We start from the raw sequence: 11,752 nt of genomic DNA, 5'->3' as shown, positions 1-11,752 counted from the left end.
TTGTGCTCCCAGTGGTCTCTAGAAGCAGTTTTCTGTCAGATTTCTGGATGCTGAAGGGAAAGTCACTTTGGAGCAGACAGAGCCAGCCTGGATGGGAACAGCCTTGCTGGAGGGAGTTGGAGTTTGGGGTCCTGATGGTGCAACGGGGGAAGCACATGAGCAGGGCTGTCAGCACAGAGGTGCTGCAGGATGGAGCCATCCCTCTGCGTGTTTAGGGGTCCCCTGAAGGGAGGTGGGGAGGGCTTCAGGCCCCACTGCATCCCACATCGCATCCCTGCAGGAGCCACATCGTTCTCCTTAGCCCGGCTCCCCCCTCCTGCACAGTTGATTCACAGCCTCCATCACCCTCGAGGGCAGCTCTTCACCACCAGCCTCGGCCAGACCCGGCTGGGGCGGAGAGAAATGAGTCAAAGGGCAATTAAACATTAACGGCAAGCAGTCACGGCGGGAGGACAGCTCATAGGGCTTCTTTTGTTCCAAAGGGGGGGGGGGCAGGGGGTGTTAATTTATAAAAACAACACAACTCAGAAGGTCACCGGCATTGCTAAACGTGACATGCGTGTGTATAATGGTCCCCAAACATCCGGTCAGCTCCGTAAACAGGCAAGAGGAACCCCAGAGCAGCAGCAGGCAGTCAGCTGAGAAGCAAAGGGAGGGATCTAGCAGGGCACAGCAGGGCTGCGGAGCCCCTGAGCACTGGGAACTGAGGCAGCCTTTAAACTGCTCCGAGATCTCACCCTCAAAGTGAAGCGCGCCGTACAGCAACGGGATTATTTACCCTCCTCAGTGGAAAAAATGCAGGGAAATAGGTCTGAAGCCAGAATCGAGTGGTTTCCTCTGCTAGGCAAGCGGGGAGCTCTCCAGTGAACTCTGCAGCCTTATGAAACGTGTGGGACAAGACTCAGTCAGAGCAATACGCTGCAGCTCCAATCCCTGTCCTGCTGACCTCCCCCAGCCCAGCTCTTTATACACACGGCAGAGGATACACGGAGCCATTTAAATGCTGACTCTTCATGACAACATTTCCCCTTGTGATATCAACACTGGAGGAGCAGAAAGTGCTTCTCAGCAGGACAGCTTGTTTCCTCTTCCCAGTAACCTAGCACCAGAAACTAAAGCAAGTGCAAAATGATGCTGGCCTTCAACATCCTTAATGCTTGTTCCCAAGAAGAGGAGGATCTGCTGCTGATTTATGATATAGTTTGAAGGGGAAACACAGATTAGCTGCCTTTAAGTGAAAAATATATATATATATTGCACTGACCATTGGAATAAACTTCTGAACAGGATACTTCTGGGGGTGAGATATGGGCACAAACACACACTCACTCACTCACTCACTCACTCACTCAGTGGCTTCAGTTTCACAGCTCGGTGTCTTGTCCCTCTCTGCCAAGCTCACAAAGCAGCAAGGTAACAAAACTGTCTCCTGACGAAATCAGAGGATCCCAAGGGATCTCTCACCTGAGTCAGGCAGTCATCATGGCTCTGACCTCCCTCAGGATCCCAATGGCCAGACCCAACCTTCTGTAAGCACGTCCTGGGGTTACCAGCAGTGCTCCTCTTTGAACCAACAAGAATATTGTAAGAAAGCAGCAGCTGTGACTAAGAGAAAGCACCCCAAACCCACTTGCTGATCAGTGAGGCAGAAACAAACCTGTAACACAACCAGCAAAGCGGGGTGACACGTTGCTGCTGTCAGAAAACAGGGCTGAGGAAGAACATGCCCTTCTACTGCTCACCTAACCAGAGGGAGACACGGGGCCAAGTGGGAAGGCAGACTAGCACGTGTGAGTGGGGTGCTGGATTTTTGGGGGTGCTGTCTTACATAGCCAGGCCTAACACATTCCCTTTGGGGATGTAACTCATGCAGGGACTCAGCTCCTCTCAAACAGGCCTGCACAGAGCCAGCTGCCACTCTCACCAACACCAACATGCAGCTCTGAGGTGTGGGTGAAGATAGGGGGACCCTGAGGTCAGCACCTTGCAACTGTCTGCAAATAGCCAGGGCCACCCACACCTGAGGACAGCCTTCCACCAGGAACAAGGGCATTTCCCCAGAGCCTGTCAGAGCAGTGCATATGGCTAGCAGAGGGCTGGGAAGGAGAGAGCATGCAATTTGAGGGACTGCAGCTCTTGGGGCTGCTGTCCTGAGCATCCCTAACCCACGACCCCAGCGCTTCCAGGTGCAGCAGCTTTTAGGCCAGATGCTAGGCTTGAGGTTTGAATGTGTCTCATCCCACCTTCAGCCTTTACATAACCTTTCATTCATTTCCATCCCACGTAGCCTTGCAAACCAAACTTGAACCTACCCTCACTGCAACCACAGGGTAGAGCTGCACATCCAACCTCCTCCACGGCTGGTAGACTTGTGGGAAGTGTAAAACAGCTGGGAAAGTGGGCAATTCACTGCTTTCAGCACTTATGCCAGCAGGAGGCCATAGATGCAGGGAAGGCTCAGGGGTCCCTCTCCCCTCCTCAGCACTCTGCCCCCTTTACAACTTATTGCCATCACACTATGGTTCTGCTCCCATGGTTGGTGGTGGGAGTGTCTTTGTCCAAGCCAGTGGATGAATCTGAGGAGGAGGGAGGTGCCCCACGGCAGTACAGCTGCCTGGGAACTAGCTGGGAGGAAGGGAAGGTTTCCAGTTCTCAGCAGCTCTGTTCCCTACTTGATGTTCTTGAGAAGTGCAGTTCGGGCATTCACCACAGCTTTGAAGGCATCTTCACTTCCAGGAGCCACGCACTTATCAGGGTGGAGCAGCACAGCCAGCTTTCTGTAGGCTTTGTTCACTTCATCTCTAGGAGATAACAGAAGACAGCAGTGAGGGGACCTGAGTGGCAGACAACCATTGCCTTGCCTCTGCCGGCAGAGCACAGGAGGGTGAGGAGCTGCCCCTGCACTAAACATAGCTCTGTAGACACTTCTGAACTCTTTTCTTGCTGTAAACAAGTACCTCCAGGCTTTGGAAGTGAAGCTATGGACAAAGAGCTGAAGAAAAAGTGCCCATGGCATTTCTAAGCATGGCACAAGCTAAGGATGGGGAGAAACACTCTCCTGAGGCAGGTACACATCAACTGCAGGCAGAGCTCAGAGGGTTGTGATCAGCAGCACGGTCTGGTTGGAGATCTGTAGCTAGCAGTGTTCCCCAGGGGTTGGTACTGGGTCTGGTCTTGTTTAACATCTTCATTGGTGACCTGCACAAAGGGATGGACTGCACCCTCAATAAGTTTGCTGATGATACAAAGCTGGGAGGAGTGGCTGACACACCAGAAGCCTGTGCATTCTGGGAGACCTGGACAAGCTGGAGAGTTGGGCAGGGAGGAACCTGATGAGATTCAACAAGTGTAGAGTTCTACATCTGCAAAGTTATCTGGGAAGTCAAATGTGGCCTCTACTCTGCCGTGGTGAGGCCACACCTGGAGCACTGTGTCCAGTTCTGGGCTCCTCCAGTAAAGAAAGAGAGGGAACTGCTGGAGAGAGCCTGATGGAAGGCTACAGAGATGATTATAGAGGCCTGCAGCATCTCCCTTATGAGGAAAGGCTGAGAGACCCGGAACTGTTCAGCCTGGAGAAAGGGTCTTATCAATGCTTATAAATATCTAAAGGGTGAGTGTCAAGTGGATGGGGCCAGGCTCTTTTCAGTAGTGCTCAGCAATAAAGCAGTGGGCAATGGGCACCAGCTGGAACACATGAAGTTCCACACGAACATGAGAAAAAACTTTACTTTGAGGGTGACAGAGCACTGGCACAGGCTGCCCAGAGAGGTTGCAGAGTCTCCTTCCCTGGAAATATTCAAAATCCACCTGGATGTTTTCCTGTGTATCCTGCTCTAAAGAACCCGCTTTAGCAAAGGGGTTGGGCTAGATGATCTCCAGAGGTTCCCTTCCAAACTCCACGATTCTGTTTTTCTGTGGTGGTTGTGCAGGCACAAATGTACCCACCATGCCAGACACGTGCCTGAGCCATGTGCCCTGGTGTGCTGAGTCTCTGGCACCACCAGCACAGAAAGCTGGGAGACAGCGTGGGGGCACACGCACCCTGACTCAGCTCCACATCAAACCGCCTACGCACTCAGGGCGAAGGCACCGCACATCACGTCAGCCCTTTAAGCCCTGGTGTCTGGTCCAAGGCAGACACCTCTCCTCCTGCTGCAGGCTGTGGAGAGAGGGGGGCACCCAGAGAGGGTGGTGAGTCCATCCGTGCCAGTGATCACAGCACAACCTGCTCCGCAGAGCTGCTGATCTCTGCCCGTGGATGAAGAGGGCCTGGAAGAGAGATTGTGCTCAACACCTACATTTCAGAGAGCTGACTGGAGGGTGCTGAATGATGTACGTTATCCAAAAATCCACTCTCCATGCTCTCCACAAAGCGTACACAGGGGCAGCTCTTAAGATTCAGAGAGAGAGAAGTAAGACAAGGGTCTTTGTTTTAGTTGCCCGAGTCACACAGAAGAACTGGAAGATTCAATATCCAACCTCTTACACAAATATTAACCAATGCCACCTAACTAGAGATCTTTTGAGGAAGGCAAGAGAAAAGCTTGTCTTGCGGGAGGTACAGTGGAAGAACTGCAATCACTTTTTGATAACGTGGGCAGCAGCCGTACAGCAGCCTAAAAGCTTCCCTCGATCCAGAGAGAGCAAGAAAGGTAAAGCTGAAGCCACTCCAAACACGACTAGCAAATGAGTGACTACAAACAGCTCAGCCTGGAGACAGGATACAGAGCTGGGGAGCTAGAAGGGACGAAGCTGTCATGTTGAGCACTCCTCCCCTTTCATTCAGCCTGGCTTGTCTGGTAGAAGGGGAAATTTGGTGCACAGGCCAGAAAGTTTCTTTTGCACTGCCCTAATTTTGTGGCTAGATCAATTTGTACCTGGCTGCTACGTGAGCCAAAGTGAGCAGCAGGCACCTCACTAAGAGACCACAGAGGCAAACAGAAACATTATGGACTGTTTGGCAAATGCCAAAGTCTGCCTTACCTGGTGGCTCCGGGTTTGACTCCCAGCATGTCCCAGCTGTCCTTACTGTTGCGGATCCTACGAATGGCATCTGCCTGCTCCTTAGTGAAGCCAACCCCCATGCTGGAGGGGGGACGCTTCCCCCCGTTGTCACACAGGTCGATTATGGCAGAGTAGAACGTCTAGGGACACAGGAAGGAGTTAGCAGGAAGGGAATGGTTCCTGAAGGCAGCAGCAGCGACACTGGAACACTTCTGCCACCCTCGTTGACTGATCCTCAAGCACGGGGGATGCACCTGCATAACTGCTGAACGTCCACAGCTCCCCACTGCATGGCTCTCCCTCTGCTTTTCAAGCTCCATGCTACACCTGAATCAGCAACAGGAGCACTTCTGGATCACGATCCCAGCACAGCCAGAAGGATCATCAGCACTGAGCCATGCAATGCTAAGGTCAGCTTAGGACTGAGAGGACCAGTACTGACCTGGAACTAAACAGCTACAGCTTTCTAGGGGTGTCACTTCACTGGGAAAAATCCTCTGGGGCAGTGGGTCAATGAGCTTTGTGGGATCCGGAAGTTCTGAGAATATTTTGCAATCTGCCATCCTGGCTAAATACAGCGTCTGTACCCTCACCGTCTTCTTTCTTGTTACCTGGAACATCTCATTGATTCCCTCTCCTGTTTGTGCTGATGTCTCAAAGTAAAGAAAGCCCCGGCTCTCTGCCCACAGCCGCCCCTCGCTTTCGTCCACACTGCGGTGCTTTGTGCAGTCAATCTAAAATGAGAGAAAAGGGAAAGTCAGAGCCCAGTTGAGGTCTGCAGTGACAGCTGGAGGAGCACAGCATCAAGAATGATCATCCAGTGACAACGTCCGGTTGGAGAAGCTGACTGCTTATCTTGAAGGGATGGGGACAGCATGGATAGCAAGCACAGACAACAGGTGTGAAAAGGCCTCTGAGAGTTGATTTAATTCAGAGGTAATGTAACCTCTGCTCGATCCCTTTCTAACCAACGTATGGTCACCATATTCCCCAAACCCTGTTGAAATGAGGCCTCCAGTACTACTCAAACACAAGTGCTTAGAAAGTCTTCCCTATAACCTAACAATATTTCCCTTTTGGAGGCAGCTCAATAGCTTGGCTCGTGCTGGGGACACAGTGAGTGCTGAGTACTTTGCAACACATACGTGGCTCCCTGCTGTGGCCTACCTTGTTTGCACAGACAACGAAGACAATGTTGTCCATGTTCCCATGGGGGCCCAGCTCCTGCTTCATCTCAGCCAGCCACGCATCCAGCGCATCAAAAGACTCCTTTTGTCCAACATCATAGACCAGGATGACTCCCTGTGTGTCCTTGTAAAACTCATTCCTCACCTGCAGGAACAAAAAACAAAAGTTTTTTTTGTACCAGCAAAAGCTAGGCAAGTAATACCCTTGCTGGAATAATCCCAGGTCCATCACAGGAGTGATCAGCTCCTAAAAGACCAATCTCTGCACAACAGAGAAAAGAGGAACAAGTGTCACATCAATGCTGGGGAGACAGTAAGGTCTGGGAATTGAGCAGGAGACCCATTTGTATGTGTGTGCTCCTGTGCATGAGGCAGAGCAACGATTCAGAGCCAGCCACCTCATTCAGACACAAGGTGGACTGCATGTCTAAGCCCCAAAGGGATGCTGAAGAAAGCTGACAGATGCTAAATGCTACAGAGACGTGCAGGCTGAGGGCAGCCCTGTGACGTGGTGCCCAGAGCTGGGTCTGCCTTACCTCGTAGAAGAATGGGTGCCCTGCCATGTCAAAGATGTTCACTTTGATCTCTCGGTCTCTGACTTGTACTCTGAAAGGAGAAGTGAGAAACGGTTCAGAAGGCTCTACCTCAAACCCTGTGCAGGCTGTCCCCCCATAGGAATACTCTCTTCTCTGCCAGCCCTCTGTGGAGAGGGAGCAGAGTGATCAACCCCAGATCAATCAATAATAAGTTCTGATTCTGGGGTTTAACGGACAGAAAATTACCCCCAGGGCTAGTCAGACAAGGAGGAAAGCATTAGTTCTGGATGCAACGTGGCAATAGGGTACTATGTTACCAGGGGTACTTGAAGTGCAGATTATCTGACTGCTGTGGAAACTAATATGGCTCTGCTCTGTGCTCCACAGCAAGCCTGATTCAAGGCAGAGTAATCACCCAGAAGCAGTGGGACAGAGGGCAGCACCGCTGATGTCTTCCCTTTGTCTGCAGCTGCAGACACCTCACTTTTCCCCACACCATCTGGGACCACGCAGCTCACCTCGCTCTCCCAGCTCCCCATGAAGGTACTTACTTTGTGACGCCATAGTCGATACCAATAGTTGCAAGGTATTTGGGAACGAATCTCTTCTCACAGTAGCGTTTTATAATGCAGCTCTGGGAGAAAGAAAAAGGGAATTTCACTGGGAAGAGACCACGCTGCAGGACTGGGATTCTCATTAATGCTGAATTCACTGACAGCCTCCAGCAGGCTGCTCTGTCTGTCCCTACGTCCCTAAATCAACAAAATAATGGCATCGTTATTCACCAAGAGCAGCAGCTTTCTTTGTGCAAAAGAAAGATGAAAACAGGATCCCACTCCTGAGCGTTTGTTATTTCTTAGCTGTTTGGAAGAGAAAGCTCAGAGCTCAAGGCCTGACCTTCAGGCTACATTCCACAAAAGAACTGGAAACTGTTCCAAGTGACTGAGGTGATAGTGATAGGACAAGTGGGAATGTTTTTAAATTAAAAGAGGAGAGATTTTGACTGGATGTCAGGAGGAATGTTTTTACTCTGGGGGTGGTGAGACATTGGCACAGGCTGCCCAGAGAAGCTATGGATGCTCCATTCCTGGTAGTGCCCAAAGCCAGGTTGGATGGAGCTTTGGGCAGCCTGGGTTGGTGACTGGCACTCAGCCCACAGCAGGGGTTGGAACTGCATGAGCTTCCAGGTCCCTTCCAACCTAAGCCATTCTGATTCTGTGATGCGTAGGGGAGAAAACAGCAGTCAGAGTGACCTCTTATCCTGGCAAAAGGCTGTGGAGCCAGGCAAGGCCACATTCGTTACTATACAGACTCCAAATTGTAAAGCCTAGGTCTGGAGACAGGAGCACCACAAAACTGAGTTACTACCCTCTGTAAAACATCAGGACTGGATGAGCTGCACATTCAGGGGCCTGGGGGCCCCAGTTCCCCAAAAGCCAACAAAGAACATCTCATGCTGTATGCCCAGGCTGCCAAAAAGTCCATTCAGGGTCATAGGATGTCCCTCCAGCCCTGGTTCTGTCCCTGACTGGGGGATAAGCCTCATCCTGGAGGACACTCACTGCAACAAGAGGGCAGTGAGCTCCTGACGGAAGGTGAGAGCAGCGGGGATCGCCTCAGAGCACCCGAGTGCCTTGCAAGGAAGCACTGACAGCATGGAACGAAGGCTCCTCCCACTGGAACTCCAACACACGCTCTGGCTCCAACACAGGACTCTCTCTGAAGGAAGCAGAGAGGGATTCCAAGACAGCTAGTTTCTGTTGGCTATAGGACGGGCCCATCCAGAGGGCAGGGCACAGTTTCTGCCCGGAAAGGCCGTGAGAAGCCGTGCGAGAGCCGCTGAGCCCGAAGCCCGGAGCGGGGCCCCAACGCCGCCATGACACCCGCCAAGAGCCGCCAGCCAATAAAAACCTAGCTCAGGCCGCAGTCCCGCCCTGTGGAGAGCCGCACAGAGCGGCTCGCTGTTGATTGGCTTCCGCAGCACGCCACGGCCACCAATCCACCGCCTCCTTCGTAAGAAGCCCGCTTCCGATTGGACATCTAGCCTGCCGCTCAGCGCCCGACCGCCAATGGCCGCCCTCTTACCTTCCCCACCTCCGCGTTGCCCATGGAGATGACTTTGATCCGTAGCGACTTTCGCGCCTCTTTCCGCTTCGGCGCGTTCGCCTCCATGGCGGGGGCCCGGCGCGGTTGAGGCAACGAAGGGAGGAGAGAAGGAAGGGAGGGAGCCCGGCGGGCCCGGGGCCGCCTCACCGCCCTTCGCCGCCAACGCCGCGCCCCCGCCGCGCTCGCCCAGCACTTCCGGTTTCCCCCTCACGATGAGATCTCGCGAGATGACGGAACGTTGTCTCGCAGCTCGGTGGCTGGGAGCGTAGCGGCCTGTAGGGGGCGGCCGTGAGGTGCGGGGTGGGAGGGGGGCAGAAAGGGCGGGAAGTGCGTCCTGAGGGGATTCGGTGAGGTGTGGGGGGCTGAAAGGGCGGGAAGTGCGTCCTGAGGGGATTCGGTGGGGTATGGAGACAGGGCTGGGGCTCACAAAGCAAGGCCCTTAGTCCTGAGGGATGGATGGAGCTGGTTGCTGTGAATGGAAGTACCACACGTTGCCGTAGGGGACACCACAACAGCCCCATGGCACCTGAGGACACAGCCCAGAGATCTGAACTGAGGGGCTCATCCCTGTGCTAGACTGGAGCAGAGCCATCTCTAGGGGCCATTGTAAATAACATCTTTAATTGCCCGTCCTAAGCCTGGAAGCGTCCTCTTGAGATGGAGAACTTTGGAGTTGTGTGTCGAAGAGGAGCTAATGGGAAGGAGGGGCGTGTGGTGACTCTGTAGTCACTCCCTCACCGAGTTTGGATGGGACAGGGGGACTTGTGGACACTGGTGTGCGTGCATCTCCTGTGGGAGGTTGTGCAATAGAAGCTGCTGGGGTTTTTGGGGACTCCCTGGGGCTGTGGGCTCACAGCTACTTAGGAGAGCTGCCTGAGAGACCCTCTTGTAGGGAATGCATGATCTGGGAATCTTTCAGCTCTCTCTGGAGACTTCATTGTGAAGATACAGATGGACACCTAACCCTGTCTCCTCACCTCAGTGCCACCTGGAGAGGTTCCCAAAGGATTCCCTTGGCTGAGATGCCCCATGGTCGTGTGATCACCCCTCCCACATCCTGCTGGGAGTGTGGCTGGTGTGAGGTCCTGTCTGGAAGAAGGGGTGGCAAAGCATTTTCCTGGAAAGGAAAGGTAGAGAGAGTGATTTTATCTTACAAACCTTGGAGTAGGGGACTGCACACACTCCCACCCGCCTCCTCACAAACATGGGGTTTTGGGGATCACTGATGTGTGCCATGGGCTAAGGATATTGGATGTTGAGTCTTCACTGCCTCTCACTGCTTCCTCCTGACTGGCTCCAAGAAACTGCTTTTTGACAGATCTGTTATGGGCAGTTTGGGATCTTCTGCCTCATTATCTGGTCTCATAATTTTTGCCAAAAGAGTCCCGCTGTCATCCATCCCTGGGTGTTTTATGCCTCCAGCTCTGTTCTTCAACTTTGTTGTCACCTTATCTTTAGGTTTGTTCTTTGTTATCTTCGGTCTGTTCTTCATCTCCCTGCTGTCTGGCTGTATGATTAAACCAGGCACACTGTGCTCTGTGGCACTGTGAGCTGACCCTTTTAACCCTTTCTCCATTGGTCCTGCACATCCAGGTACAGCCTATCATTTTTAGTTATATGGATGCTAATGTTACTTACAAATCTTCTGATCTGGGGAATTCAGCCCTTCTTCCTTGAGCCAGAGACAACAGCCAGGAGATCTCTGGGTGATGTCTCCTTTCCTGAGCCATGAAGGATCCTATCTGCTGGTTTCCTTAAGTTAGGAATTTCTGTGGGCTTTTCAGCTAAGCTGTGGGCATCCTTTAGTCTGTTTGGAACAGATGAGAAAGAAAGGTGACTTTTCCTCCTCATTTTACTGTGAGATATAAGGACTTCTGCAGAGTTTTCTCTGGGCTGGGAAGGACAGAACGCCTCCACGAGGGTAGAGGAAGATAGTTTAGCACCACACTAACATCTTCCTTGGGTTTGGGCGGTGCAAGGGTTTAGGGCAGCTCTGATGTCTTACTCAAGATACAGTAACAGGCATCAGATTGAGAGCTTTAGGGATAAGCAATTTATCTCTAAATAATGGTGCAGTAATAAATACAGATCAGTAATGCAATTGCCCAGGTCATAATGATGGTAAATCCAGTAATTCACTAATACTGGGCTAGACTTAGTATCTGGGCATGCAAAGACTTACTGGCCCTGGCTATTAAGCAGGCAGGAAGGATGGCATGGCTTCTTCTCCAGACAAGCGACTTGGACCATCCTAAATAAGAATATATAATTTGGTGAGTAAAATGATAAAGAAATGGCTCGAAATAAGAACAACAGCTGGGGGTTGAAGTTCAATGTTGAATATTTCTGTAGAGGTGGGGTACCACCAATAAAAGGGATTCCCACCAGCTATGTGTGACTATTTTAGAGCTTGTTTGTGTGGTCTCTATGCTGTCATGGTGAAGAGAGATTTCTGTTTGTCTTCCCTGCTCCCTCCCCTGTTTGAATAGTCGGTGCGAGGCTGCATGTTTCCAAAGCTGTTCAATTAGAGATTGGGGTTGGGGTGATGCAGTGGGAAGGGTATGGTTAGTTGGCAGCACTTGGGCAAGCAACGATAGGGGCTGCAGCGTTCAAATAATGATGAGGTGATGGGTGGGTTAGATGACAGGCACGATGCAGCATAAGCCCAGCCATGCAGTGGGGCGGATTTGTTCCCTAGTGGTGTTTTGTTTAGGCAATATGCAGGCAGCAGCTGGGTCTGCATTTCTCAGAAGCACAGAATTGCATTTGCATTGTGAGTAAAGTGACAGCCAACACTGTGGGTTCAGCCTGGATGCGCTGCTTACGGCACATTTTGAGGACCAAAAGTAGTTGCCGTGTGTGATTTTCAGAGTCGCGTAGGATTCTGCCTTGAGATGAAGTCAAGGGGGAGTTGGAAAG

General features: G+C 52.0%; 2 protein-coding genes across 4 annotated transcripts in view; one reads left to right on the top strand and one right to left on the bottom strand.

Moving 5' to 3' along the window:
• The window catches only part of EFR3B (EFR3 homolog B), a 55,818-nt gene that overhangs the window by 2,178 nt on the left and 41,888 nt on the right, over positions 1 to 11,752 (top strand). Inside the window, exon 1 of one of the 3 annotated variants that reach the window (XM_046939408.1) lies at positions 8,870 to 9,126. The exons of the other annotated variants lie outside the window; for them this stretch is intronic. The gene's annotated coding sequence lies outside the window, so the exon portion shown is untranslated. Of the gene's footprint in view, positions 1 to 8,869; positions 9,127 to 11,752 lie in introns of those variants that run through there. 3 annotated transcript variants of the gene reach the window in all.
• On the bottom strand, positions 452 to 9,047 carry DNAJC27 (DnaJ heat shock protein family (Hsp40) member C27). The gene is made up of 7 exons (NM_213558.2): positions 8,813 to 9,047; positions 7,279 to 7,361; positions 6,728 to 6,797; positions 6,172 to 6,336; positions 5,616 to 5,738; positions 4,984 to 5,144; positions 452 to 2,801 (listed from the first exon to the last, which is right to left on the bottom strand). Exons 1-7 carry the CDS (start codon positions 8,897 to 8,899, stop codon positions 2,669 to 2,671), a joined length of 822 nt encoding a protein of 273 aa, NP_998723.1. The 5' UTR covers positions 8,900 to 9,047; the 3' UTR covers positions 452 to 2,668.

The sequence above is a fragment of the Gallus gallus genome, chromosome 3, assembly GCF_016699485.2.
Source record: "Gallus gallus isolate bGalGal1 chromosome 3, bGalGal1.mat.broiler.GRCg7b, whole genome shotgun sequence".
Taxonomy (NCBI): Eukaryota; Metazoa; Chordata; class Aves; order Galliformes; family Phasianidae; genus Gallus; species Gallus gallus.
Note: the sequence above shows the minus strand (reverse complement) of the source record. Positions and strands in the feature narration are given on the sequence as shown.

Coding starts and splice junctions, on each gene's coding strand:
- DNAJC27 (NM_213558.2), bottom strand. CDS start 8,899: ATGGAGGCGAACGCGCCGAAGCGGAAAGAGGCGCGAAAGTCGCTACGG. Junction 7,362..8,812: donor GCAACGCGGAGGTGGGGAAG/GTAAGAGGGCGG, acceptor TCTTTCTCCCAG/AGCTGCATTATAAAACGCTA. Junction 2,802..4,983: donor GTCAAACCCGGAGCCACCAG/GTAAGGCAGACT, acceptor GTTATCTCCTAG/AGATGAAGTGAACAAAGCCT.